General features: G+C 43.4%; 1 protein-coding gene across 1 annotated transcript in view; it reads left to right on the forward strand.

Annotated features, from left to right (window-relative positions):
- SLC12A8 (solute carrier family 12 member 8) overlaps positions 1-25,820 on the forward strand; it is an 838,951-nt gene that overhangs the window by 729,148 nt on the left and 83,983 nt on the right. Inside the window, exon 12 of the mRNA XM_078682439.1 lies at positions 991-1,108. Within this exon, the coding sequence (XP_078538565.1) occupies positions 991-1,108 (118 nt within the window). The remainder of the gene's footprint in view (positions 1-990; positions 1,109-25,820) is intronic.

The following is a 25,820-nucleotide window of genomic DNA, read 5'->3' on the forward strand; positions in this document are numbered from 1 at the left end:
TCCTCTCTACTCCACTCCAAACCACCACACTCTACTTCACTCTACTCTACACCACTCCACTCTACTTTACACCACTCTACTCTACTTTTCACCACTCTACTCCACGACATTGTACTCCACTTCACTCAATGACACTTCATGGCACTCTACTCTGAGCCTCTACTTTATGCCACTCTACTCTGTGCCAATCTATCCTATGCCAATGTACTCTGTGACCCTCCATTCTATGACACTCCACTACACTATGACATTCCCCTTCACTCTATGCATCTCAACATTCCTCCACTCCACTCTATTCCACTCCACAACGCTCTACGCAATCCCACTCTACATCACTCCACTCTGAACTATGCCTCTAATATTTAGCCATGCTGAACAGCAGCCTCATTGGTCTACAACATGTCTAAAACACACTGGCAAAGCCAATATCGCTTGCATAGGCAAAACCTTTTGGCTTTGCCAGTGCTTGTTATTTCTCCTTGTTTCTCCACATGCACCCTGATTTGTATGCAGAATTTGCGCTACTGAGTCACTGACAGTTCCTTTCCTGCTGTCCTAAAATTCCATTTAGCAGTTTATGTTCTTGCCTCAAATACATCTAGTCCCATGTTGGCAAACTTTACACACATGAACTTTTTCATATATTTTGGTTTATGATTTTGGTGTTGGTAAAGTCCTTATTACTGCAGTATTCAGTATTTTGCCTTTGTACTGCGGTACCAGCTCTTGAATTTCTTTTTTTCTTTACAAGCACAAAGTAGAGACGTTTTGAACTACATAGGGATTTTCATTTGACGAAATGTGTGCACGTGTGTTTCTTGAGAGGTTCAGACTCAGATTTGGGTGCCTCTCAGAGGGAATCCCAATAGAGTATTGATAAATTTCTCTGTGAAATCAAAGTTGAGGTTTATATTTAATCGGCGTAATTAATATTTTAATGCAGATTCAGATGTGATGAAGAGCCATAATTAATGTTCTTATTTTCAACAGGCGATAGGTTCTTTTGTAATAATGTTTGTAATTCAGTGGATGTATGCCCTGGCCAACATTGGTGTTGCAGCAATTCTGTTTCTATACATTGGGCGAGTAAGTCCTGGATTATCCCCAGGTAGGTGCTGCTCTTCCATATATAAATATATAACATATTTTAAATGAAATTACAGTGGTGTATGTTGAGTGTTTTAGCTTTAAAGGGTTGTTGCCTTATTTAGAGTTTTCTGCTGATACTTGTCATCCGCCTTACTGTACAGCGGTCCTATGCACTCTACATAGGGTGGACAGGACACATTCCACATTTTGGTGTATCTTGCATCCAACCACTCTCTGAAGACTCAACGTTTTCAGCAGGTTCTCATTGTAAGCAATACAAAACTCACATAGAAATAAAGCATTTAGAAGCTGTTCTTATTGTATATTTAGTTTGATATTTTGTTTCTGAATATATGTGGCACCCAGCTTTCGAATGAAATCACCTCTACCTGTTCACTGTCTGCCCTTGCAACCATCTGGCCACCATGTCTGGGTTCGCCCCCTGTTCCCAAGCCCCAAATAAAGAGCCTCGGGATTTGGCTTGACAAAGCATTAGACTTTTCGGTTCAAGCCACTAAGACTGCCGCCACTTGCTTTGGGCTAATGAGGATGCTCCGCAAGGTGCTCCCTCTGCTCCCATTCCAGGCGAGAAGGGTCATGGTCCAGGCCTTGATTCTTTCCCGTCTGGACTATGGGAACGCTCTCTACATGGGGGCCCCAGCTTCTGTCATACAGAAGCTTCAGGTTACACAAAACAGTCCTGCCCGCCTACTCTACAACCTGCCCCGCTGGCAGTCAGCGAAGAAGGCCCTAAAGGAGCTTCACTGGCTCCCAATAGCATCAAGAGTGCAATTCAAGGCCATGTGCATTCTGCACAAGTCCTTTCATCGTGCTGGCCCCGCTATTCTCCACTCTATAGTCAAGCCTTATATCCCTTCCCGTCCCCTTCGCTCAGGTACCCTTCAATTGGCTACCTCTATCAAAGTCAACAGAGCTCGATGGGGCGGTCGCTCTTTTTCCCACTCGGCGGCAAAACTTTGGAATTCCCTCCCTCTCCCTATCCGAGGAAACAGTAATTACATGTCCTTCAGGAAAGCCCTGAAAACGCACTTGTTTGCCAAGACTTGCTGAACTACCCTGAGCCCGCGCTAATCATTCAGTCACAAGCGCTGCGAGGCCTCCGGGTAGTTACGCGCTATACAAGTGCAATTTTTCATTTCATTTCATTTCACTGCTAGTAAGCACATTCTCTACATCTTTAGTAAACCAGCTCCTGGGAAGGAGCCCACTGTGGGAATAACCTGTCATATCAGCAAGATAGAAGCACTCAAAACATGTCATTGTCCCTGTCTGTAGATTGCCATTTTGGAAATAGCTAGATTCATCTGGGCAGATTAAAGCTCTCTGTTGGCAATGTAGCCTATCATGTGCTTAGTCAGGGAGACAGGAGTTTGGCTCATCAGACACATGAAAGGGGTGGTCAGGATCTTTAATGGCATCTTTACCCTGTCAGGCCGAAAGGTGCAATGACTTCCTCTGTGGCAGTTGTCAGTGCTATCAATGCCCTTAAGAGTGTAGCCAAGCATTAAGGCAGTAATTTGATGATGCCTAATGTTATACATTGATAATACAAAAAATGCATGGATTAAAAATTGCTTCTTCACATCAATGAAAATGATTTATTATAATTGGGAAGTACAGGTCTACTCTGCCATCAACAATGCACATAGAATGTCCTTGTTAACTGTATCCGTTAATGTAATTAACAAAGAGTATTTTGCCCATTTGATTTCCAAGGGCTAAGTACAGTGTTAAAAATTAGGTCTCTAGTTGGCAGAGGTATGCACCCTGTCTAAGTTAGGACCACAATCCTAGCAAGGCTAAGTAAGATACTAAAAGATAATCTGTGCTCACCCTCTGGTGGCTTGGCACAGAGCAGTCAGGCTTATCTAAAGAGGCAATGTGTAAAGTATTTGTGCAACACATACACAGGCAGTAACACAATAAAACACTACAAAAATAATCCACACAGGTTAAGAAACATAGATAATAATTTTAGGAGTGAAACAAGACCAAAACTCCAATAAGTAGAACCAGAGTTATGAATTTCGAAAGAATAAATCAAAAAGTAGTGCTTAGAAGTCAATCACGCTAGGGGTTTAATTGAGGTCACACTGGACTGGGGCAAATCCAAAGTTCAGGCTGACTACGATGGAGAGCAGGCTGGCTACAGGACTCATGTAGGTCCCACTGAGAAAGTACCTTGGATGGAGCAAGTGTCGAGGTCGAATACCTAATGTGAGGAGTAGAAGAGGCGTCGTCATCAAATCCGTGAATCGAGGCGAAGCATCGGCGTTGATCCATGCAATTGATGAAGGCTTCGGTGTCATAACCCTTTACGATGCAGGTACTGCGTCAACCCATGCTGTCCATCTTCATCGAGCCACACATTCCTTTGAGGTGATGTGGATCCGTTCCTGTGTCGGCGTCCAAGGGCAGTGCGTCGGTTCCGATCAGCGCCAATACGGAACTACTTTGATTTCTTATGGTTCTGGGCATCAAAAATCACCTTTCAAGGGCCCAGGACTTGATTGGCCCCACTTGGCAGGGCAGGACTCACAGCTCACAGAGTCCTGATGCTGTTGCAGAGTTGCAGGGAGTCTTTGATGGCCCTGAGACGTCTGAACAGGGGTCAAGCTAGCAAGCCCTTGGCGTCACTCTGGTTCCAAGTGAGATAGGTGCAGTCTTTGTCCTCAGCAGCACAGAGATCAGCAGGCAGCAGGGCAGCTCAGCAAAGCAGAAAGTTGTTCCTTCAGAGCCACAGTCTGACATAATGGGTGTCTTTATACCACAGCATTCCTTATGCCTGGCAGAGTTCTTCACAAGTCCAGTAGTGTACTGTCTTGGTAGGGTCAGAGCCCCAGTATTTATACCCAAATGTGCCTTTGAAGTGGGAGTGACTTCAAACCACGTCCCTGAGGTGCACAGATCCCCTCTGTGGGCGGTAATCAGCTCTTTGGGTGGGAAACAAGACATTGCCTGTTCAGGTGTAATTGTCAGCTCCCCCTTCCTTTTTCTGCCCAGGAAGAGCTATCAGAATGTAGATAAATGCACATGAGTTCTCTGTTACACCCACCCTTCCTGTGTTTGTGGCTGTTCAGAGAGAATGCACAAAGTGTAGCTGTCACTCATCCTAGACGTGTATTGGAGCCTGGCTGCAAGGCACACAAAGTAATAAGAGCAGAGAAATGTCTGTGTTCTAATAGTGGCATTTTTAAAAAATGTATTGTTAAATCTCGCTTTACCAGTAAAGAGGATTTATGATTTCCATTTCAAAGATATGAAACGTAATGCAGGTTCTCCTTTCTAATTGGAAATTACAGATTAAAAGTGTTTTAAGGAATTATTAATACTACCCTATGAGAGGAGTAGGCCTCCAAGTAGTAAAAAACGAACTTAGCTTGTGTCACTACCAGAACATGCAACACTTTCAAGTACATGTCCTGCTTTCAGTTACATAGCTCCCTGCCCTTAGGGGTGACTTTTGTGTAATAACGAGGCTTGTAAGGCTTGGTAAGTGGTTTTGAATGGCAAGACAAAGTGGTAGAAAACTGCATACACAGGCCTTGCAATGGCAGGCCTGAGACAGGTTTGAAATTCTACTTGTGTGGGTAGCACAATCAGTGCTGCAGGCTCACTAGCACCACTTTACAAGGGACATATAAGTAAATTAATTATGCCAGTTGAGTAAACACCAATATCACCATGTTTAGGGGAGAAGCTTATGTACTTTAGCACTGGTCAGCAGTGGTAATGCTCTTGGAGTCCTAAAGCCAACAAAAAGAAGGCTAGAAAAAAAGGAGGAGGAAGGAAAAAAGTTTTGGGGTGACCCTTCAGAGATGGCCATTTTCCAAAATACAGTTACAAAATGTTGCTTTCAAGTAAAGTCTCCCCATGCATAATATGCAGAGGCTATCCTAAGGTTCATGGGCGGTTGATCTTAAAATCTAAAGTGAGTCATTGAGTAAATGGTAGGGTGCATGAAATCTAAGAAGAGTTATTTGGAAAGGAATTTCAACTAGCAAAGTATACTAAAACTTGACAAGTGCTGTCTGTGCTCTTGGTTAAACCAGGTGCTGCACAGGCTGATAAACATCTCTGTCATTCTTTGCATTTGTCTGGGCAATCCAATACACTTCAGTTGCGACCTAGAACCTTTTCTGGCCTTGATGCTTACTGTTACCTAATAGCATTTAAGTCTGAAATGCAGATTTAGGTGCAAAAACCCTGCAGGGCAATGGGCTGTGATGGACACTTGTGCACTTCGGAGGTAACCAGCTGATCGGTGCTGCCATATAAACATAGATGTGTTTCCAGAATCTAAAGGTGATCTTTTGAGTGACTTTATTCTTTCAACAGAGTACATAGTTTTATTACCCTCCCCAAAACCTATCAGTAGCCTTGCCTCACTGTGATTGAATATTGAAATTTAGTATCCCCAATAGGAGCAATAACCTATTAAGTATCTCTACTCGCAGAGAAATGGACAAGAACTGCATTTTCTTTTGATCAGCATTCTTACCTGTCAGTAGAAATCTAAGAAAAGTCTCTAAAAAATGCATCCTTCTGCCTCTATTTTGGATGTACATTAAGATAAGGAAATATAAAGTCTCGAAATTAAATATTAACGCATCTTATATAATAATATAACCCAGAAATTGGTACTTTACCAGCTCGTTGTACACTATTGCAACAATTTTCCTCTTTAATCAATGAACCATGGTAGGATGGTCTAGTGTTTCTCCTTTACAGTCAATACACTAACTTTCCTATATAACAGCATGTCTGCACTGTAGAGTCTACACAACCTGCCTAAAAGGACAGTTTCAAGTTTCTGTGCTCAGAGACGGTGCCGTCAAAGTCCTTGTGTAGATTCTTACCAGGAAATAATTATGAACATGTGTCCTTAATAGGTTTATTTTTTATTTATTAACAAGATGATGTAAAGAGAAGAAAGCTTTGAGCAGGTGAGTCGTGGAGCTTTTGTGGAAAGCTTGAAACAACATAAACAAGTAGGCGCCTCGCACAGAAAGAGGAGGAGGCAGCAGGGGGGCAGCAGGGGGAGGGGGCCTGCTCCTGTTTTCCATGCGGGAGTGAGCAGGAACCACCTCTTAATTACAAACAGATGGTTTCAAAGCTCGCTCCCGCAAGGGAATCGCCAAAGGTGCAAGCGTTGCCATTCAAAGCAATGCAACGCATGCACGTTTTTGGGGCCAAAACTAAATCGATTAATAAAGATTTCCGACGTAGCTCATGCGTGCTACATAGGCGAGACCTAAAAAGGTACCGGAAACTAGGAGGTTTTTAGGGAGTAATATGAGCCTCAAAAATATGTTCTGGTATTGTGAAAGTGGCACACCATTCTGGCGGCCGCCTGCAAGACGTGTCCCTTTGCTGCCATCATATGAGTGGGCTCTGTTACTTCGTTGGCCAAAGTTCGGCTCAGTGAATTGGTGCTTCCAGACCATCCGAATTGAAAGAAGTGTGATTAGTCAGGAGAAACACCTCCAGCTTTTTGGGTGCATTCTTAGCAGTCTGAGGAGCCACACTTACTCCCACATCACATGCCAGTCACAAAAAAACTAAACTTCGCCTTGAAATCCAACTCCATTGGGTGTTGGCCAGTTTCTGGTCGTGTTTTTCACCTTTCAGTGGCAGCAATATGTTATCGTGTTGTCGGATGTATGTATCACTGCGGCATGTCTGGCCATAGGAACCACTTCAAAAGCTTCTTATTTGTGTTAAAACAAACAAAACCCTGGAACGAGGCCATGCCTAACTGAGTGATCTTGTATGAATAAATTGCTTTTATGTGGTTTAAATAATCTTCGTGGGTTCAATTTAAGAATGTGTTTTATAGTGCTACAATTAATTCCCTAATTAGAAATCCCTGGACAAAAAATTGCAGAACAAATACACGTTTCAGTGAGAAATTAAGCAGGCTAAAGAACAAACGCAATAGAGCGAACTACTTATGTGTTGTCATTGCACAACAGAATGAAAAGGACCCAGTTAAATTGTGTGTTCTTGTTGTTTGTAGAATGTTATGTGCTTCTGCCTATCGACAAATACGGTATGTTGTGCACTATTGGCAGAGGGAGCGTTGCTGTCTTTGTCTTCTTTAAAATAAAAATAAAAATGTAACCAGCACAAATACTGACTGAATAAGGCTTCCTCTAGGGGTGCCTCATTAATATGTTCTTGACAGCCTTGTTTTCAAACTTGCAAGAATATAAATGCTTTAATTTATATAAAACGTACAAGAATATTCACTAATTCGCGTCCGTTTTTTGCTATGTGTTCCACAATTTTTCAGATATAATTAATGAAGGTTTTGTAATATTATATAAAAGAAATAATCCTTTTGCAAAGAAATATTGTGCATGCCCGACAGAACCGTTGTTTTAGTTTTATATTCATTAATATGTGGGATCAGAGTTACAGTAGGTGCTGAGTTTACGGCACCCTTTATTTGCCGGGTGAGATACATTTTGGCATGTCAAAAATAAAAGTTTAACTGGTGAAAAAGTCTCAGTAAATACCAGAAGATTCGGATTTACTTGCAGTAAGCACCAAAGTCTGCATGTTATTTCCATTTTCTAAGTGAAAACTTGTAATAGATGCTGTTTATAGCACCCAATAAGTTCCAAACCCTGGTGTATCAGGTTGTATTGGATAAGATAAATAGCACACATCATTCTGGGGCACGGTGTCTGTATGTTGCGGCCTAGTTCATGACCATTCTCCTTGTTTCAGTCAAGGGTAAATATTTAATTCAAAAGACTGGTGATTTTGGACATTCAGTATAAGACAAGGATGCACAGTATTCTACTGATAAAATTGTGTGTACCCTGAACAATTCTGAGCAGGTTTCTAGATGTATTCATTTTATTTTTCAGTTCATATTCAAATATTTGTTATCAAGGTTTCACCAACGGCTTCATGGTGCTAGGAGAACAAAGAACAACATCTTCTCTACTGCTAGACAACACTAACACCAACAGTTAAAAATGTATTCTAACAGAAAAGAAAAATTTAAGGAGCTTGGGTACATTTCGATGATATTCATTTTCCACAAGTTCTGTGCAAGTCTATTTCAGAGTTGCACCCCAGGAAGTCTAGGGGAAGAACCTCCAAAGTGGACATGCTTAAAACGGGATCCGAAGGTGATGTTAGGTCAGCCCTAGTCTGGCCTAGTGGACAATCTTTAGGACCTTGAACTGGATTTATGGCAAAAGTGGCAATCAATGCAGTGAATGTCAGGCCTCTGACAAAAAATTAACTTTGTCAAGTTGCAAAGTAGTCTAGCCTTATAACCAGATTTTGCATTTACTGTAGTTTCCTGGGTGATAAACAAGAATGCCTAAAGTAAATGGCTTTACCCTAGTTTAAACACAATATAATGCATCCTCCAGTGACCATAGCATCGAAATACAACGTAATATATTTTCAAATTATGGTGCTAGACATAGCTTGAAAAACGTGGCAGGTTGTACTTGAATCTGCTGATCCAGAACCTCAACAGAGAAACCCAGGTTCTTAGCCTTAAGAACTGAGTGGGGCAAAGGACCCATTGCTGCCATTCATAGATTCGGTGTCCGACCCAGGATTCCCAACAATGGCTACAACTCCTTCATTTCAGCCCTTTACTCCAGAGAATTTGATCCCATCCAGGGCTAATGGACAAAACCCAACCTCTGTCCAAGAAATTGCGGGTGTCCAGCGAGGAATGTCTCTGCTTTCTTAGTGAATTCAGGACGGAGCATAATGGGCCAACAGTTGAGTAAGACAACTGTATCCAAATCTGGCTTTTTCATAGAGGACCATTAGTTTATATCTTCGGCAATAGAGAACAGATCCAGAGGCGAGGGTATTAAAAAATGAGCCACATGATACCTTCCTGGACAAAAACAGAAATAAATCTTCAGGAGACTCTTATTTAAGTGATGAAGATTCACCCCCACTCCCATACTTGCAGAAAGTGTGAGGGTGCTCACATGGTTATACACTACTGGGTACTTCCCTAGAAGAGTTCAGCTACTGATTAGACTCATGATATAAGGAAATATTGCTTGGAAAGACTGTGATAACTCATTGCGAAGACTTTGTGACTCAGAGATCGCTGTTTTATAGATGGATGAAGACCAAAGGTTTCTAACCATGAACAATTGTTCTCAGGAAGATTAAGGATACCAGTTCTGGCTTTCAACATAATTATCATAGCCTCATTGCCACTTGTCGCCCAGAGACACATCTTTTCCTAGTTAAAAAAGTTCCTACACCTTATTGAAATTGTGACATGAGAAACATATCATTGTAGTCTTTGTTTCCACTAAATAATTTATTTTTAATGAGAACAGAAACGTGGAGCATGCAAGACTAATAGTGAAATAAAGTTGAGTGAGAACATTTCTCAATGATATTTTAATGGTAGGAGGTTCTTCACAAAATTAAAAGAAAATGTATGTGGTCCCCAAAGCTACTAATGGCTTTTAACATGTTTCTGCATGCCTTTCTTCAAAACAGAACAAATACTCAAGTCATGATCGTTGTTTCATAGGCACAGAGGGTCTGATAGTAACATCAGAATGAAGCATTACAACTTCTGTTAGGAAGTGAACCAGTACCTGCACGCACGTTTTGCAGGATATATTGATGAGTCTGTTTTTTTTCATGATGTGTCACTATAGTTGTATGAGCATCCACAGCATTATTGTTGAGAGGGAAAATTTCATGTTTCATAGTCTCACTGTACTTTCATTTTCCAGTTATTATTAAAAATCCAAATTATCGTGCCTCACACATTCTTTATGGCTACATATTGTCCTTGTAGTGTTAACTCAGAGGCCATCATTATGATTTGCCCGTTAATTCCAATGGGGAAGGTAATAGGCTTTATTGACCCATTCGATTTATGCGTTCAGCAGAAACACTGCAGCCCTGAGGAATTACAGTGGGAATCTGATCCAGAATTAAAGCTACTTCTAGTAATCACTCTTTTCTAAGGAGACCTTCAGAGTCCATTGTAACTCCATACCCCAGAGTTACTGTAAGCTCTTGTATGAATAACTCTACAGGGAGGAACTAGTAGGAGCATTCTGGGCTACTTCTTATGAGGGCCATAATCATGAAAAAAGGAGATTTCTTATTTATACTTCCTAGTATTCATGAATTTAATGGCAAATTAAAATATTGCCACTTTTGTTCTTCAGGATGAGTAATCTATGCAAATGGATCATTTACAGTGCATAGTGATGTTTATACTGGTCACTGCTGTCATTTTAGGAAGTCATGCTTCCTTAAGAGAATTGGCTACCTAATCTATTCAGCTTTGTATCTTTTAAAATTTACTGTGTTGTCACAAGCACATCCTCTGTGTCTTTGTAAGAGTGGACATTGGCATTGCTCATGTGTTGCCACATTTTAAAAAGTATATTATTATCAATAAATGAAAGGCCTGTTTCTAATCAGGAGATGGTGGGCTAGCTCTTGCGCCTTTAAGGAGCTTACATGCCTAGATTCTTTATCCATAATAGAATATGCCCTGAGTTGTACAAAAACGTCATTTATAGTTATTGTGCCTGAACTGAGCTATTGAAGAAATTGCAACTTTTACATGTGTCACAGAATCACAATTCATATACATAGGTGAAGATGTCTTTTATCTTTTCTTATGTGTATTCAAAATGTTCTGTATTTTAGTTTGGCGTACAGCTTAGATAGACATATTTACACATTTGATGCTGCTGTGAGGGGAAATTTTAAATCCAACTTTACACTGTGAAGATTAAAATTCTTCTATCCATATATTTGCTTTTCTATACCCTTGTTGGTAGGTTAAACACACTTGTTTTATTTAAGTACATAGTGGATGATAGTAACCATTACCAGTAGCAGAACATCTTCTGGAGAAGAGCCTGGTAGTTCATGGCAACAGCAGACATTACCATTTTCCTCATTTCTAATCGAGCTTTTGTAGCTCTCTATATTGTTGTGTCTGCTCCCAAAAAAATAGGGTCTTCACACCAGAAATGTAAGAAAATAAGTTTTTGTAGGCAGGATACAGACCAGCAAGATCTGACAGTAACAACGACTGAGATCCAGTCCTCAAACCATAATACTTCATTTAAGAATGTTGATACAAACATTCCAAACACTTAAAGGAATAAGATTGTAGTGAAGGCAGGGCCCTGCGGGCGCCCATTGCTATGTTAGCATATGCTTATTAGAAGTTTAAACGCCATTTTACCTTTCTGCTTCTTTTGCACACGACACTGTATGTAACTGGTGTTGTAAGTTAGGCTGCGTGAATTTCTTCACATGAGAATGGCTTGTTTTCAACATCCCTAGACTTACATCGTGACCTTAGTCTGCACAGTGAGTGCTGAAGCCTCCAATATCATAACAATGTTAGCTGTTATTCGGGCTGATTGGCCCACGCTTAGACATAACATGCACGCAGCTGCAGCTAACTGAAATTCTGGCACCTTTAATATTGCACTGCATGCAGGATTTGAGCACTTGGAGAAAATCCGTTTCCAGAAAGAGAGAGCTTTTGCAGATCCTGATGTAATTCACCTCTGCAGATCTTGGAGGTATGGGGTTCCCCCTTCAAGCCTAAGAGACCTTCTATTATTACATAAAACATAGGGCCATATGGTGGTAAATCCCAAATACCGTTTCTTAAATACGATTTTTAACTAATTTTACCGAATCGGTAATAAGAAATCGGTATTTAGGATGTAGGTAATAATTCAGTAACAATTACCGAATCGGTACAATTTGGTAAATAAAAACAGAATCCCCAACACCGATCGGTAAATATCGAATCTCTAAATACCGAATCGGTAAATACCGAATCGGCTATTCCAAATAAAAAAAAACAGGATTCAGCTAATCAGGTGCAACCACCCCTCCTCCCAACCAGGAAGTGGCCACACCCATGCAGGTGCAAGCAATCTGAAGCTGCTGGAGAGGCTGTGAGAGCAGATCAGAGCCCTTGAGCCAATGGAAAACTTTACTCCTGAGAAAGTGAAAAAATGGCAAGCAAAGACACTGAGAGTGAAGATGCAGAGAGGAAGAGGAAGATTAAATTCAGTACCATGGAGCTGCAGGTCCTCGTGGAGGAGGTAGTTAAGGAACACAATAAATTGTTTGGGAAGCAGTCCCTGCTGGTGGCAGAATCTGCCAAAAGGAAGATTTGACTGGCAATACAGTCAAAAGTTAATGCCATCGGAGTGACCACATGGGAGATTGACGACCTGAAGAAGAGGTGGTACGACCTCCGGAGCTTGAGGAGCTGGTGGAGTCCACCATCGAACGAGACAGCGTCTGTGGTGTGGGAGATGCAGACAGCTCAGCCCGAGCTGACACCAGAAAAGGTAAGAAGCATGCACAGCAATCACCCCCACCCCATCCCCTTCCCTTTCCCCTTCCCCTATGTGGTAGTGTTAACTCCACTCCAGTACAGGTAGCAACATACACCAGCAATGCATTATGGGAGATGTAGTCATAGAAACACCTACCATGTCAGACAGCACACCAAACAACAAGGCATGCGACACACATCAGTGATAAGCAAGCTGAGGCAATAGCAACAGTGTTTCAGAGATCAGAATTTAATTGTACAAGCAGGGTTGCAGAACCACAGAGCTAATGTACGAATTTCTGTCCACAGGGGAGACATCTCGCAGGCGTACCAAGGAGAAGGAAGGCAGTGCACCACAGAGGGAAGACACACAGGAGGCGAGCACAAGTGCAGGGAATACCACCCAGGAAACTGCTGCACCACCAGCACAGCCAGCCTCCCAAGACCTTCCGGCGTCACCACAGCTACAGGCCTCCCCAGAGCTTCTTGGCTCCCCTCTACTCCTGTCCTCACCTGAACTGCTTGTGTCACCGGCTGTCACAATACCTGCAGTCCAAAAAAGAGAGAGGCATGTAGTTGCCACACTAATAGAAATGGAGTAATCAGCAGGAAACACGGTGGGGGGTGATACATCAACCGTGGCCGGTGAGGACAGCACTGCCAATCAGCAGTCCAGCGCCGAGGGGGCTCGCACAGGTGTCAGACGCCGCAGGGCCAGAGACAGCAGTGAATTGCAACATGGTGAGGGTCCCAGTGTCTTCTGTGGACTGAAGAGTAGCATGGTCAAAGTACAGCGCATGCAGGGGAAGGCCATCCAGTCGGTACAACGCCAGATGAGGCACCTGAATGAGAATATGACAAACATTGAAAAGGGTATCAGCTCAATGGCGGAGGGGAGTAGAGAGATGGCTGCGGGCATGAGAGAGATGGCTGCGGGCATACAGGACATGTCCCAGTCTGTACTGCTCTTGTGCAGAAAGCTTGATCAGGACAGAGCAGCAAGGCGGAAGGAGAGGCAGCGGGCAGAACAACATATAAGGGCAGTCAACCGCCTGGCCACTGCCACTTCCCTGCTTTGCAGGCAATGCGTAAACAGGCAGGAGGGACTGGCACACAGCAGCAGTGAAGTCTCCAGGGGCCTTGTGAGGGTCACAAGTGCTGTTGAGGTGCCGCTGACTGCGCAGTCGGCACATACTGTTGCTCTGGATGTGGGTGAGAGCGAGGAGAGCACCAGTAGGAGCAGCATGACAACCCCCCCTATTACTGACACACGGAGGAGCAGCAGGCTCCATGGGGCTGCCACTGCCCACGCACCCAGTGAGGACAGCCAACCAATGTCATCCGGCACCGGTAGGCATGGCCGCAAAAACTGATGCTGCCCACACTCCCTGACCTGGAATGGGTGAAGTAACCCAGGACTTCCAGAATGGATGGCTACAATTGGTCTTGCACATTTGTGGCTTGTGTACTGGCATAGTGCCAAAAATTTTAACTACGTTGTGTACATACTACACCTCGCTGTGTCTCCTTACTTACTTAGAAATAGTTGTGTGTGATCTCTGCCCGTCTCTGTCTCCCATATGTTACTGGCACCACTCCTGCTGTGTTGGGCTCAGGCTGTGCACATTCATCATCGTGGTCCTCATAATCACTTAATTCCACTTCTGTACCTTGCTTTGTGGCAAGGTTGTGCAACATTGCGCAAGTTGCGATGATCTTACAGCAGATGAGAGGTGAGTACTGACGTGCGCCTCCACTTTCGTGGAGGCAGCGGAACCTCCTTTTTAACAGCCCAAAGGTGCGCTCCACAACGTTGCGAGTGAATTTGTATGCCACGTTGTATTGTCTCTCACTCGGGGTTGATGGGCTCAGGTAGGGTGTCAGGATGAACGAGCGGACGGCATATGCGCTATCACCTATGTGGAAATGAGAGAGCCATTAATCACATGCGTAACAACACCTACATCTGCAATATCTATCAGGGTGTGTCACGGTGTTTTACCTAGCAGGTATCCTTCTCTGAATTTCCCCGCTGTCAGGCGTGTATAGATCTCACTGTTCTGAAAGATGTAGGAGTCGTGGGTGCTTTATGTATAAGTAGCAAGGACCCCCTGAAAAAATTAATCTACTAATTCCTAGGTCAGGGATAAATAAACAAGCGAAATGTAACAACCTAGGCAATTAAATACAACTAGTCGTATAAGAATGATAATAGAGAGGAAAACACTAATTACAGTTCACATTCAAATATTTATTAGCACAGTTAAAAATTCATTGACAAACACAAAATTATACAATATAAATCAAATTACAGCAATGAGATTAAAATCAACATCATAACACAAATACAAATTATATTCAAGGTATAAAAAGTGGCACAATTATATCTGAGAGAATGCATCATTACATCAGCTTCCCTGACACTCATGCAGAACTGTTAAAGACCAAGACTGACTTCTATCAAATGGTAATCTTCCCATTTGTCATTGGCTGCATTGATGGCACACACATCCCAATCTGCCCACCTGCAGCCACAGAGTACATTTACAGGAACAGAAAGTCGACCCACTCAATAAATGTGCAGGTAATCTGTGATGCCAACAACATAATCACAGACATTGTGGCCAAATTCCCAGGAAGCACCCACGACTCCAAGCGAAATGTAACAACCTAGGCAACTAAATTCAACTAGTCATATAAGAATGATAATAGAGAGGAAAACACTAATTACAGTTCACATTCAAATATTTATTAGGACAGTTAAAAATACATTGACAAACACAAAATTATACAATATAAATCAAATGACAGCAATGAGATTAAAATCAACATCATAACACAAATACAAATTATATTCACGGTATAAAAAGTGGCACAATTATATCTGAGATATCTGAGATATAATTGTGCCACTTTTTATACCTTGAATATAATTTGTATTTGTGTTATGATGTTGATTTTAATCTCATTGCTGTAATTTGATTTATATTGTATAATTTTGTGTTTGTCAATTAATTTTTAACTGTGCTAATAAATATTTGAATGTGAACTGTAATTAGTGTTTTCCTCTCTATTATCATTCTTATATGACTAGTTGAATTTAATTGCCTAGGTTGTTACATTTCGCTTGGAGTCGTGGGTGCTTCCTGGGAATTTGGCCACAATGTCTGTGATTATGTTGTTGGCATCACAGATTACCTGCACATTTATTGAGTGGGTCGACTTTCTGTTCCTGTAAATGTACTCTGTGGCTGCAGGTGGGCAGATTGGGATGTGTGTGCCATCAATGCAGCCAATGACAAATGGGAAGTTTACCATTTGATAGAAGTCAGTCTTGGTCTTTAACAGTTCTGCATGTGTGTCAGGGAAGCTGATGTAATGATGCATTCTCTGCATCATGGCCTCCAGGAACTTCCTGAAGAAACGGGACAGGCAGCAATGGGACACACCACCTATTGCAGCTATCACCCCCTAGTAACTGCCGGGTGCAAGCAGGTGTAGGCTACAGAGCACCTGGACATGTGGTGGTATGGCGTGCGCCCTTGGTGTTGGGTGCTCCAGGAGTGGGTGCATGTCCCTTATCAAGTCCAGAATGGTGTGGGGGTGTAGCCTGTACTTTTCATGGATCACTGCCTCAGTAAGTTGAAAGAGTGTGATCCGCTGTCTGTAGACTTGCTCCTCCCGTCTCCAGATCCTCTCTCCTGCTGCCTGTAGCCGTAGCCGCCTTGCTATCACATAGAATGCCGCCATTCTGGTCACACTGTTGCATTTTGGGGCCTATTTTATGGCCTGCTCCTGGTTACCACCTGCTTTCAATCCATGGTAATTACCGACTCTTAAATACCGATTTTCATGCAATTCGTTATTTTAGAAGTTACCTACATCTCAAATCTCATCTTTTCTGTTTCTTATTTACCGAATTGGTAAATAAGAATTCAGTTATTACCGATTCGGTATCTCTGGTTCGGTAAAGATGAATCGGTATTTACCGATTCATATTTACCGAATCCTTGTGTTCGAGGCATGTGGGCTGCTGAATTCATATCTTAGCATATATCGCCGCCTAACGTTGGGTCCGGATGTTTGCATCTTGTTGTCTTGGAAGAGTCTTCGAAGTATCAGGAGATAGGTGACTCCTCCCCTGGACTACAGTGCGCATGGGCATCTTCTCCATCCTCAGATTGTTTTTCGCCATTGTGGCAAAGATGGAGTATAGAAAAGTAAGAGATGACCATGTAAGTGTATGTTAAGAAGGTAACCCTGCAGCTGTGACAGGCACCGGGGAGGAGGGTGGGCGAAATGAATGTCAGCAGCCCTACATGCCAAGAACAGATGCATACTGGTAAGTAGCATTTTCCGTTCGAGGCATGTGGGCTGCTGAATTCATATCTTAGCATAGACTGTATAGCAGTTTGTCCTCTAGCGGTGGTCGCCTGTACCAGCTGCAGTGGTTTGAAAAAGAGTTTTAAGGACAGCCTGGCCTACTGCAGCTTGTTGCTTAGCTTGCACATCAACACAGTAGTGTTTAGTGAAGGTGTGTATGTAGACCATGTAACTGCCCTACATATGTCTTCTAAGGGAATATTTCCTAGGAAATATTCCCTGGATGAATGTCAGCAGCCCTACATGCCAAGAACAGATGCATACTAGTAAGTAGCATTTTCCTTTTGACCTCCTACATCTCGAAGGCCTAAATACCGGTCTGTATTTTACCGAATTTCGGCCATTACCGACCGGTATTTAGCTACCTACATATGGCCCATAGTTCCTAGCTAAGGAGGGTGGGATACAAGGCACTATAGGACCTGTTTCAACTATCATTATTAGATGATTTCTCCCTTTGTGTTTTATGGATTTGTAATAATGCTGATCGTATTATTTTTAATCATATGCCTGCTTATGTTCGCAAAAATACTGCATCCTACAGCACGTCGTTAAAATAAATATTTTAAACTTTTTCATGTTTCTATTTACTCACCTTGTGGACTGGTATGAGAATAAAACGAAAGAGTGTTCTTGATTCCCACCATTCCTGAGAGTAACCTAAGTTGCATGTTCTGGCTTGTCTAATCATTGGTACCTTTGCTATAGGACGAAGAGCTAATGTGACACTGATGCTAGTCGGTTAGGGGTTCTAGGTACTGAGGGGAGTTTTTTGGTCCACCTCAATTCACTGAGGTCCTGGGTCTCTGTGCACAGTTCTGTGTATGAGCAGAATCACCGCAATATGGCGCACCTAACGATGTGGTCTTATTTTGAAACTCTCGAGTAGTGCTTATATCAGTCCGCGACACCCTCACTATTGTTTCCGGTTGACGGTGGTGACGGTTTAACCTTCCTATATATACATAGGTTTGTTCAAACTTGATAATTTAAAAAGGTTCGTACTTTGAATTACTACCCATTTGTTCTACAATTCTTTTGCATTGTACTTATTCCCTTCTGTGTCCCTATGGCTGACTTTGAGATCCCACCGCATAGTAGGGTGGCTGACCGCAATCATTTGCAGACGTATGGCGTCACCTTTGATGGCATGGCAGTAGTTTTTGTGGTGAGTGTTGAAGCGGTGTACCCGTTTGAGCTTTTCTACTCCAGGTTTACCTTTCTTGCAGTTAATGCGGGTACTGGTACGTTTCACAGTTATACTCCCACGGCCGTGCCGCTGGTATACACTCCATATAGGACACTAGAGATTCCTATTACAGCCTGGCAGCATCGTGTTTGATTTAATGGTGCCCTTAACCAATCGGTTATGGCAGTTTGGTTAGGCCCTATATCTATTCCCAGGGCCACGTGACCGGTTTTGGCCAGTTGCACACCGCATCCACGTTATCTGACCGTCACTATAGCTGAGTTACTTGTACTCTATGCCTCTTTGGTTGGGTTGCACCTGGCTTTAGTGCAATATGTTTCGCGCAACTTCCAGATGGGGGCACCTGGTGCTGCGGCACAGCCAGTTGGACTGGCCGGGATGAAAATTAATCCCGTCATGGTGAATCGGTTATGGGCAAGCGCCCCCAAGATAAGGATGATATGCCTTTTTGACTTGCTGAGAAATATTGACCAACTGGAAGCGGTGTTTCCTAACACGACTCCTGTTGAAAAACACTGGATTCTGACTATTAGTTTGCAAAAAGACTTAATACCTGAGGTGCCTGATTGTGAAACTTGGGGTAAGATATTTGCGACAGTCTATGCTAAGTGCTTTGGCACTCTGTCCATGGCTGTCCTACCATCCGTAATTAAGCGTGTACAAGATGAACACGGAGCGGAGGCGGCAGTTGAATTGGCAATGAGACTCGTTGGAGTGTTTGAGGTTGTTTCCAATCTCGTCCTTGCTAATGTTAAGGGAGATGCGGTGAACTTCCAGGTGTCTAATGCTTTACGCGATGTCCCCGATGCGATAAACCCAGGCAGTTACCGAAAATCATTGCGGAGGCTTATAAGACCATTGGCCGCAATAGTTTGGGTGTTAAGCACTTTGCTAAAACAACAGCACAAAAGCAACCACAGTGGGCGAGTTCTAATAAAGATGAACACCCCAATTTTCCAAAGCAGAATTGGAATAAGAATAGACAACATGGGAAACAGCAACAGAAACAAGGGTCACATCCTGCATCACCTATACCTGCGTCTACTGACCGCACATATGAATTGCGCGACCGCGCTAATATTAAGTCACCTGATCGTTTTCAGGTTCCTGACCAACGTTCTCCTCTCTCTCTGCAGGATACATCGGTCTCACCAACTGGTGGAGGAGACAGCGGCAGAGGTCGGGGTGCCCAACAAAAGTGTGAGCAGCCCGTAAAACGGAGGGTAAAGGCAAGCAAGGCGGCTTTCCACGTCAACAACCCCAGTTTCAGAAGAAGAAAGTTGCCACTTTAACAGAGAGGTATGCCACGGATAGTGAGAACACAGCTTCGGAACCTGACGTGGGCAGCACTGACGCTGCTAGACAGCACAGCGGAAATTACAGTAGTGCGGGAAGCATTGTGTCCATATCTGAAGGCGACAGCAACTGACACATACTTTGCAGTTGAGACAGCTCTTTTAATGGAAGGTGACAAACAGCGTACGAGAAAAGGGGTATTTTGGGAAAATCTGACCCCTACCTATGACATTTTGTTGGCAGAGGCTGTCTGGCCCCAACCCCCTTTGTTCTGGCCGCTCCGAGAGGGGAGGAGGTAATCTTCCCTAGTTTGGCACACACAGAGCCGAAAGAGCAGGCGTTGAATTTTGCAGAAGAGTGGGCTAAGGTGCTTGCGCCTACTTTGTACCGTACTCAATGTGGATGGGACAAACTTTCCCCCAGACATGAGATACCATTGCGATCTATGCCACAGCCTCAACCCCAATATCCCATGCGACGTGAAGCGAAAGTTCACTTGGCGGAAATCCTTGAACAATTGGAATATCAGGGTGTAATTGAAACATGTGTGTCACCGATGAATAAGCCTCTTTTTACTGTGACCAAGCCTGATGGCTCGTACCGTTTGGTATTGTATTACCGGCATTTGAACTCTCATTGTCGGACCTGTCCGGTACAGAATACTCACAGTTCCGCCCTTGTGGATAGGCTCATGCGTAAGCGGTTTAAGACCACACTCGACATAGCCAATGGCTTTTTTAGCCATAACCTGTCCTCTATTAGTAGTCAATGGACAGCTTTCACCTGTGGCGGTAAACAAAAACAGTTCAAAAGATTAGCTATGGGCTATAAAAACAGTCCAGGCGTCTTTGCTGCCCGCATAGTCTCTCTTTTGGAGAGGCTCGGCCCTGATGCGTGCTCGTATGTTGATTACATTTATCTCACAGATGCCTAATTATGACCGCATCTGTGTCGCGTTGATCGCATCATTTGCATGTTTGCGGACTTCGGTTACAAATTTAACTTTGCAAAATCACACATTGCGGAGTACACAGTATTGTTCCTGGGCTATGAGCTCAACAATGAAGGTCGGGCTTAGCTCCTCACTTCCTGGAGAAATGTGCACAGCTGCGCGCGCCTACAACTCTGAAAAAACTACAATCTATATTGGGTTTTTAAAACTTCGGGCGTACTTACATTCCCGGATATGGCCAGCGTATCAAACCGCTTTATGCCTTGATACAACCTACTTTCACCAAATCTTGCTGGCAGCTCGAACATTCATCTTCTTGAATCTAAATTCTTACATACTCGTGACAACGACACCAACCTGGTAATAAGAATTGTGCCTGGGGCGGTGGGTTTCACATACTTGACTTTTAATGAGGTTGACACAATCCCTATTGCTTACAAGTCACACTTGTACACTTCAGCTGAAATGTGTTTTTCCTCTGCAGAGAAAGTTTTGACTGCAGTGCAGATTGCGATTCTGAAGGAACGCGCACTGTCGCAGGAGAAACACATGTTGGTTGTTATACCGTATCCTGCCCTTGAGGCAGTGACGAAAGCCAGAAGGTCTCTGGGTGGGCGGACCCCATACGAAATGCTCTTTGGCATCAAAATGTTTGTTCAGGACCTTGAGGGTCTACACATGGCGGTGTCTGCCGCACCCTTTGACGTAGATGATCATTCTGCTGTGTTACAGAACTTACAAAAGACCTGTGACAGTCTGACAAAGGAACACTTGCCCTCCACAGCTGATGCTGAGCTTCAGATTCCGGTAGTTGGCTGGCTACCCCGAGTCGGTGACCTGGTCTGTGAGAAGGTGGAGCACAAGAAGGAGTTCCACCCCTCACATCGTGCACTGGTTCATGTGCTTGGCGTGCAGGGTACAAGAACAGTCATTTTACCACTTCCTGGTCACAAGGAAAACAGGTACATCTCCATTGACAATGTCAAATTACAGCAAGTGGACGATTCTTCTTAGCATGACACCTGCAGTCTCTTGTCCATCAATGCTGAGAAATTCTGTTTTGGCTCCAGCGAGTACCACCAGGCCTGACGTTGCCATTGGTATGCCTACAGTTAAAAATCCTTTATTGAATCCACCGTCTGGTGATCCCCTTAATGATACTGAGTATACTTACCCCACAGATTTGTCAATGCCTGATTTGCAAACAAGTGCAGTTAACCGGTCACATTTTTTTCTTTTGACACTGACTCTACCACATCAAAGTCCCCATCAAAAGTTTCGATTTTTGCTGTTTGGTTTAAAAAACATTTTTTGATACCCCCTTGGACTTACATTTGGCAGGTGTATTTTTTCCGTTTTGTGAATGGACTTTATGTTAAAGAAAGATCTACAATTAGAGTTATTGATGGATCTTTGGCACCCCACTCCTTCTCACACATAATGAAGAGGGACCAGACTTTTGTGAATATCACTGCTAGGCCTGTCTTGGATGGGATTGTGTGGGATGCTGTAAACTTTAAGATTTATGGCCCCACAGAGGTTATAATGTCCCCAATGTGCTACGTGTTTCAATGGGGGATGTAGTGAAACAAAGCGTATGCTCTGATGATTGGGATGTCCAAGCCGTAGAGGCTCTGTTTTCTGATTTGAAATATTATGCTGCTTTTGATGCTGAAGATTTGTACTTATACTCAGCCAATTATGCAGACCTTATTTTGCTACCAACATTATGGCAATCATTTTCTACATAAAGCAAACACGTTTAGAAATGTGGTTAATTATGCACAATGGGAAAATTGTTCAGCTCCCGTTGAAGGCAGCTCGAAAACTCTTTTGAAAAAGTTTACTAATTTTACTGTTTTTAATCAATCAAATCCTCTCCCAAAGTTAGACTGACCCACACTAAATTATTGTATTCGAAGTCCTTTATCGATCAATTAGCTATAGGGGGCTATGAACTGTGCAAAGATACTATAGATCTTAAATCTGTTTTGGGGTTCTAAAAGTTGGCAAGTGCAAGGCACTGAGGCATTGCATCGTGCATGTCTCATCCCGAACCATGTGTTGTTTTTGAATTTGACTATTTCTCAAACGACTTGCTTTGGATTGGCTACATCTAAAAAATTAAATGCCCCTTCCATTCCTGATTTGGGTAATTATCCTACAGGGTACAATGACACTGATAGGTCCCTTGTTGATCTGAAGTCCCTGATCCTGAATTCCTCATTTAATATTTCCAGCTTAGATCCCAAAGGTTTGTTGTTATGGGAGAAAAGTTCAGATTCATGCCAAGATCATTTTCTGGGTCTGGCCCCAGGCTACACACAGGTTAGGGTGGATCCCCATTTTGAGAGCGACCATTCTGTCACTACCTATTCAGTAGGCAAGTTATGCCAGAGTTGGCTCAAACATTCCACTTTAGCGTCAGTTAAGCTCCATTTGTCCAAATTGACAGACGATATTGATTTGAATGACTTTGTGAATGGTCCTGCAGCATGCAGATCCAAAAGATGGAGATATTCTGTTTACAATGAAGTTTGGAAACTGTCTCAAATTGAAGCTGCTTCTTGATTAAGAGCTACTGATCAAGCTAATTTAGAGAAAGTGCTTGCAGTTGTAGATGATAGCATTAACACACGTTCTTCCCGCATTTTCACCTTAGATAATATTGTTGTCGATATTGTGCAAGATGAAGTGTCTGTATTGTACCATGGTCAAAATCAATTACGTTCCATTATGCAGTTTGCCTGGACTTTGCAAACTTTAAAAGCGGGTAAAGTTCCATGGGACTACATGAACACGTCCTCGCTATTTTTACCGTTTAATTTGACTGAAAAGCAACAATTTATGCCGATGAAGGATGCTGCATATTCACTTTTGCATATTGAAAAATTGGAACCTTTACCATTTTCTGTTGCCGAATACAATTCAGCTGTTTGGTTAATTCATGGGTTAATAATGTTACCTTTTCCCCTGTTCAAATTCAGTTCATGCATGAAACACTATGCCATAGGTAGATATGAACCATTGGATAGTGCCTATGTACATGAAGTGTGGTCTTCCATTTACCTATAGGTGCCTGAGGGAGGGTAAAGAGGGTAAAGAAGTTTATTTGAATGAAGAAGAGTGCACTTCTACACCTGATCACTCACTTGTTTGTAAAAATATCCAATTGCACGGCTCTTGTAATTCGAACGCCCCAAATTTGGCCTGCATTTTAAAAGGTGCACCCACCCCGGCTATATCGCTAACTTTCACGTTGCTAGCAAACTGTAGTTATTTGCTTTGAAATAATGAAGATTGCTGTGGGATGCTGGCAGGGATTCCGTACATTGTGACTGTCTCCCAATGTGTAGTCTGCTGTAAGAAATGTGCTGGTCCCTCCTCCACATAGGAAGCTCGATGTATCCATATGGCCTTCCATTCAGACCTTGAAAGCAAAGTTCAACAAGATGAGTCGAATAAGGGCTCTATTGTCACAAAAATGAAGTTGGCTGAAACTAGCTCAAAAGGGGCTACCTGCTGTAGAGCGTGTTGGCGCCGGGGGAAACACCGTCCCTGACGTCCCTGCCACTGGGAAAGCCTTCATCGCCCACACAGCGCCCGGTCTCTCCCCGCTGTCGGCGCTCCTCTAACTTCAGCGCGACAGCAGAGGAGGGGAGATCGAGGGGCACAGAGAGACTGCATCTCCCAAGTGCCCTTGCGTTGTGCAGCTGACGCCGGGGGATGACGCGCCAGGAGGCGCCTTAAAATCACCTGTGTACGCCGCGTCGCGGGAGCAGCGCCGGGCTAAGCCCGGGCAAAGGGCAGGCCCTCTACGGCCGGACAAGGCTGGGCTGGGCCACCCCTCTAACTCCAGGCTTGAAGCTACAAAGACTCGGCTCTTACAAAGGTACTGTACATCTATCCCCTGATGTTGTTTACCCGTCTTAAAGCCCTACTGTTCGATCCTGGCAGCTACTGATACCGCTTAAGGGTTTTTTTTTACAAAAAAGTATAGACTGTTTAGGCATGAGGAAAGGGGCCAAAACGTCCAGGATGCCTACCTTAAGGTCTAACACAAGACCAAAAGTGAACACGCCACAGCCTTTACCGACCCTAACCTCGATTGATAGGATGTTGCAGCAAACCATAGGGGTAGTGGCATCTGCCATTGTAAATACCGAAAGACGGCTCTCACTAGTACCATCAATAGCGATCCAGGACTCTGAGGATGGCCCCGTGGTAGTAATAGCAGATGAACCTGACACTAGTTTCTCCCTAACCTCTTCTTATGTAGAGCTACCATGCGCACAAGCAGTCACAAACACACCCAGAGAACCACAGGCGCTTAGTTTGGACGTGTCCTCGCCACCTAACCTAGAAAAGACGAATCCGGATAACTCCTTTACAAGAGGAAGGAATAAAGCCCATGGAAATAAGTCCAACAAAAAGGGGGGGGTCTTCATAAAACTAATCATAATTTGATTACCCCAATGTCTAATACCACGCAGGGCATACCCTGTTGGATAGCCAACATGGTTGCTGACCTCAAGGCAGGCTTGGAAGAGTCTATCATTTCTCAAATCAAACCCTTGATTTCAAAAATTGACAGACTCACTTCATTAATAAATAATAGAGGGACCGGATTAGCTAAATCGGTAACTACCCCAGCCCCACAAACCAAGACAAAGCGAAGTACAAAAACATTAAGTACTTCAAGTATCAGTATAACAGCATTAGATAATAACTCATCAAAACAAACAAACAGCGCAGCATCCCAAATAACAACTATTACTAAATCAACAGTCCCCTCTCAGTCATGTCCCAGTAGCAGCAACACAATGCTGACGCAAACAGTTCAGGGACAGGGAAAAAACAGTCTGACCGCATGCAAAAACACTACAGGCAATATTCAGAAGGAGAACACTATCCCAGCAAAGAATAGCCTCCCCAAAAAACCAGAAGGGAAGAAGGGCCCAATAAGTTTTCATACAATTAACCTCCCACCGCAGGCACTACCTTACGTAGCAGTTTTAACAGGGGTACCCCCGCTAAAGGAAGGGAAAAAGGAAAATGACACAGAACTAAGAAACAAATGCGTCCAATGGCTAAGAATAAATAGGCCCTTACCGCCTCATATTTCTGGGGAAATACTCTCTGTAAGAAGAGGGGAATGGATAGGGAAGGGAATCAAATCGATAGCTGGAGACATCATAGCTATAAATTTTAGGGACACCTCAACAGTGAACCATATCTGTAATGTGTCAACGCATGGTTCTGCTTCCAACATCTTCCCACTACACCTGTCATATTTTTACCCCGTGGCACCACAGAGACCATCATATACAAATAGGGACCACCTGAGTAGAGCCCCTCATTTTGGGCAACAAATTAGACAGGAACAGTGGCAAACTCCATGGCAGTCCCGCCCGTTATATGGTTCAACCATTGCAATGCATGCTCATTGGAACAGGTTCTGTGCTCTGGACGAGGTGGATTGACTCGTCCAGGACCAACAAAGTCCACCCAAACTTGTCAGT

Source organism: Lissotriton helveticus, chromosome 3_1, assembly GCF_964261635.1.
Source record: "Lissotriton helveticus chromosome 3_1, aLisHel1.1, whole genome shotgun sequence".
NCBI lineage: Eukaryota > Metazoa > Chordata > Amphibia > Caudata > Salamandridae > Lissotriton > Lissotriton helveticus.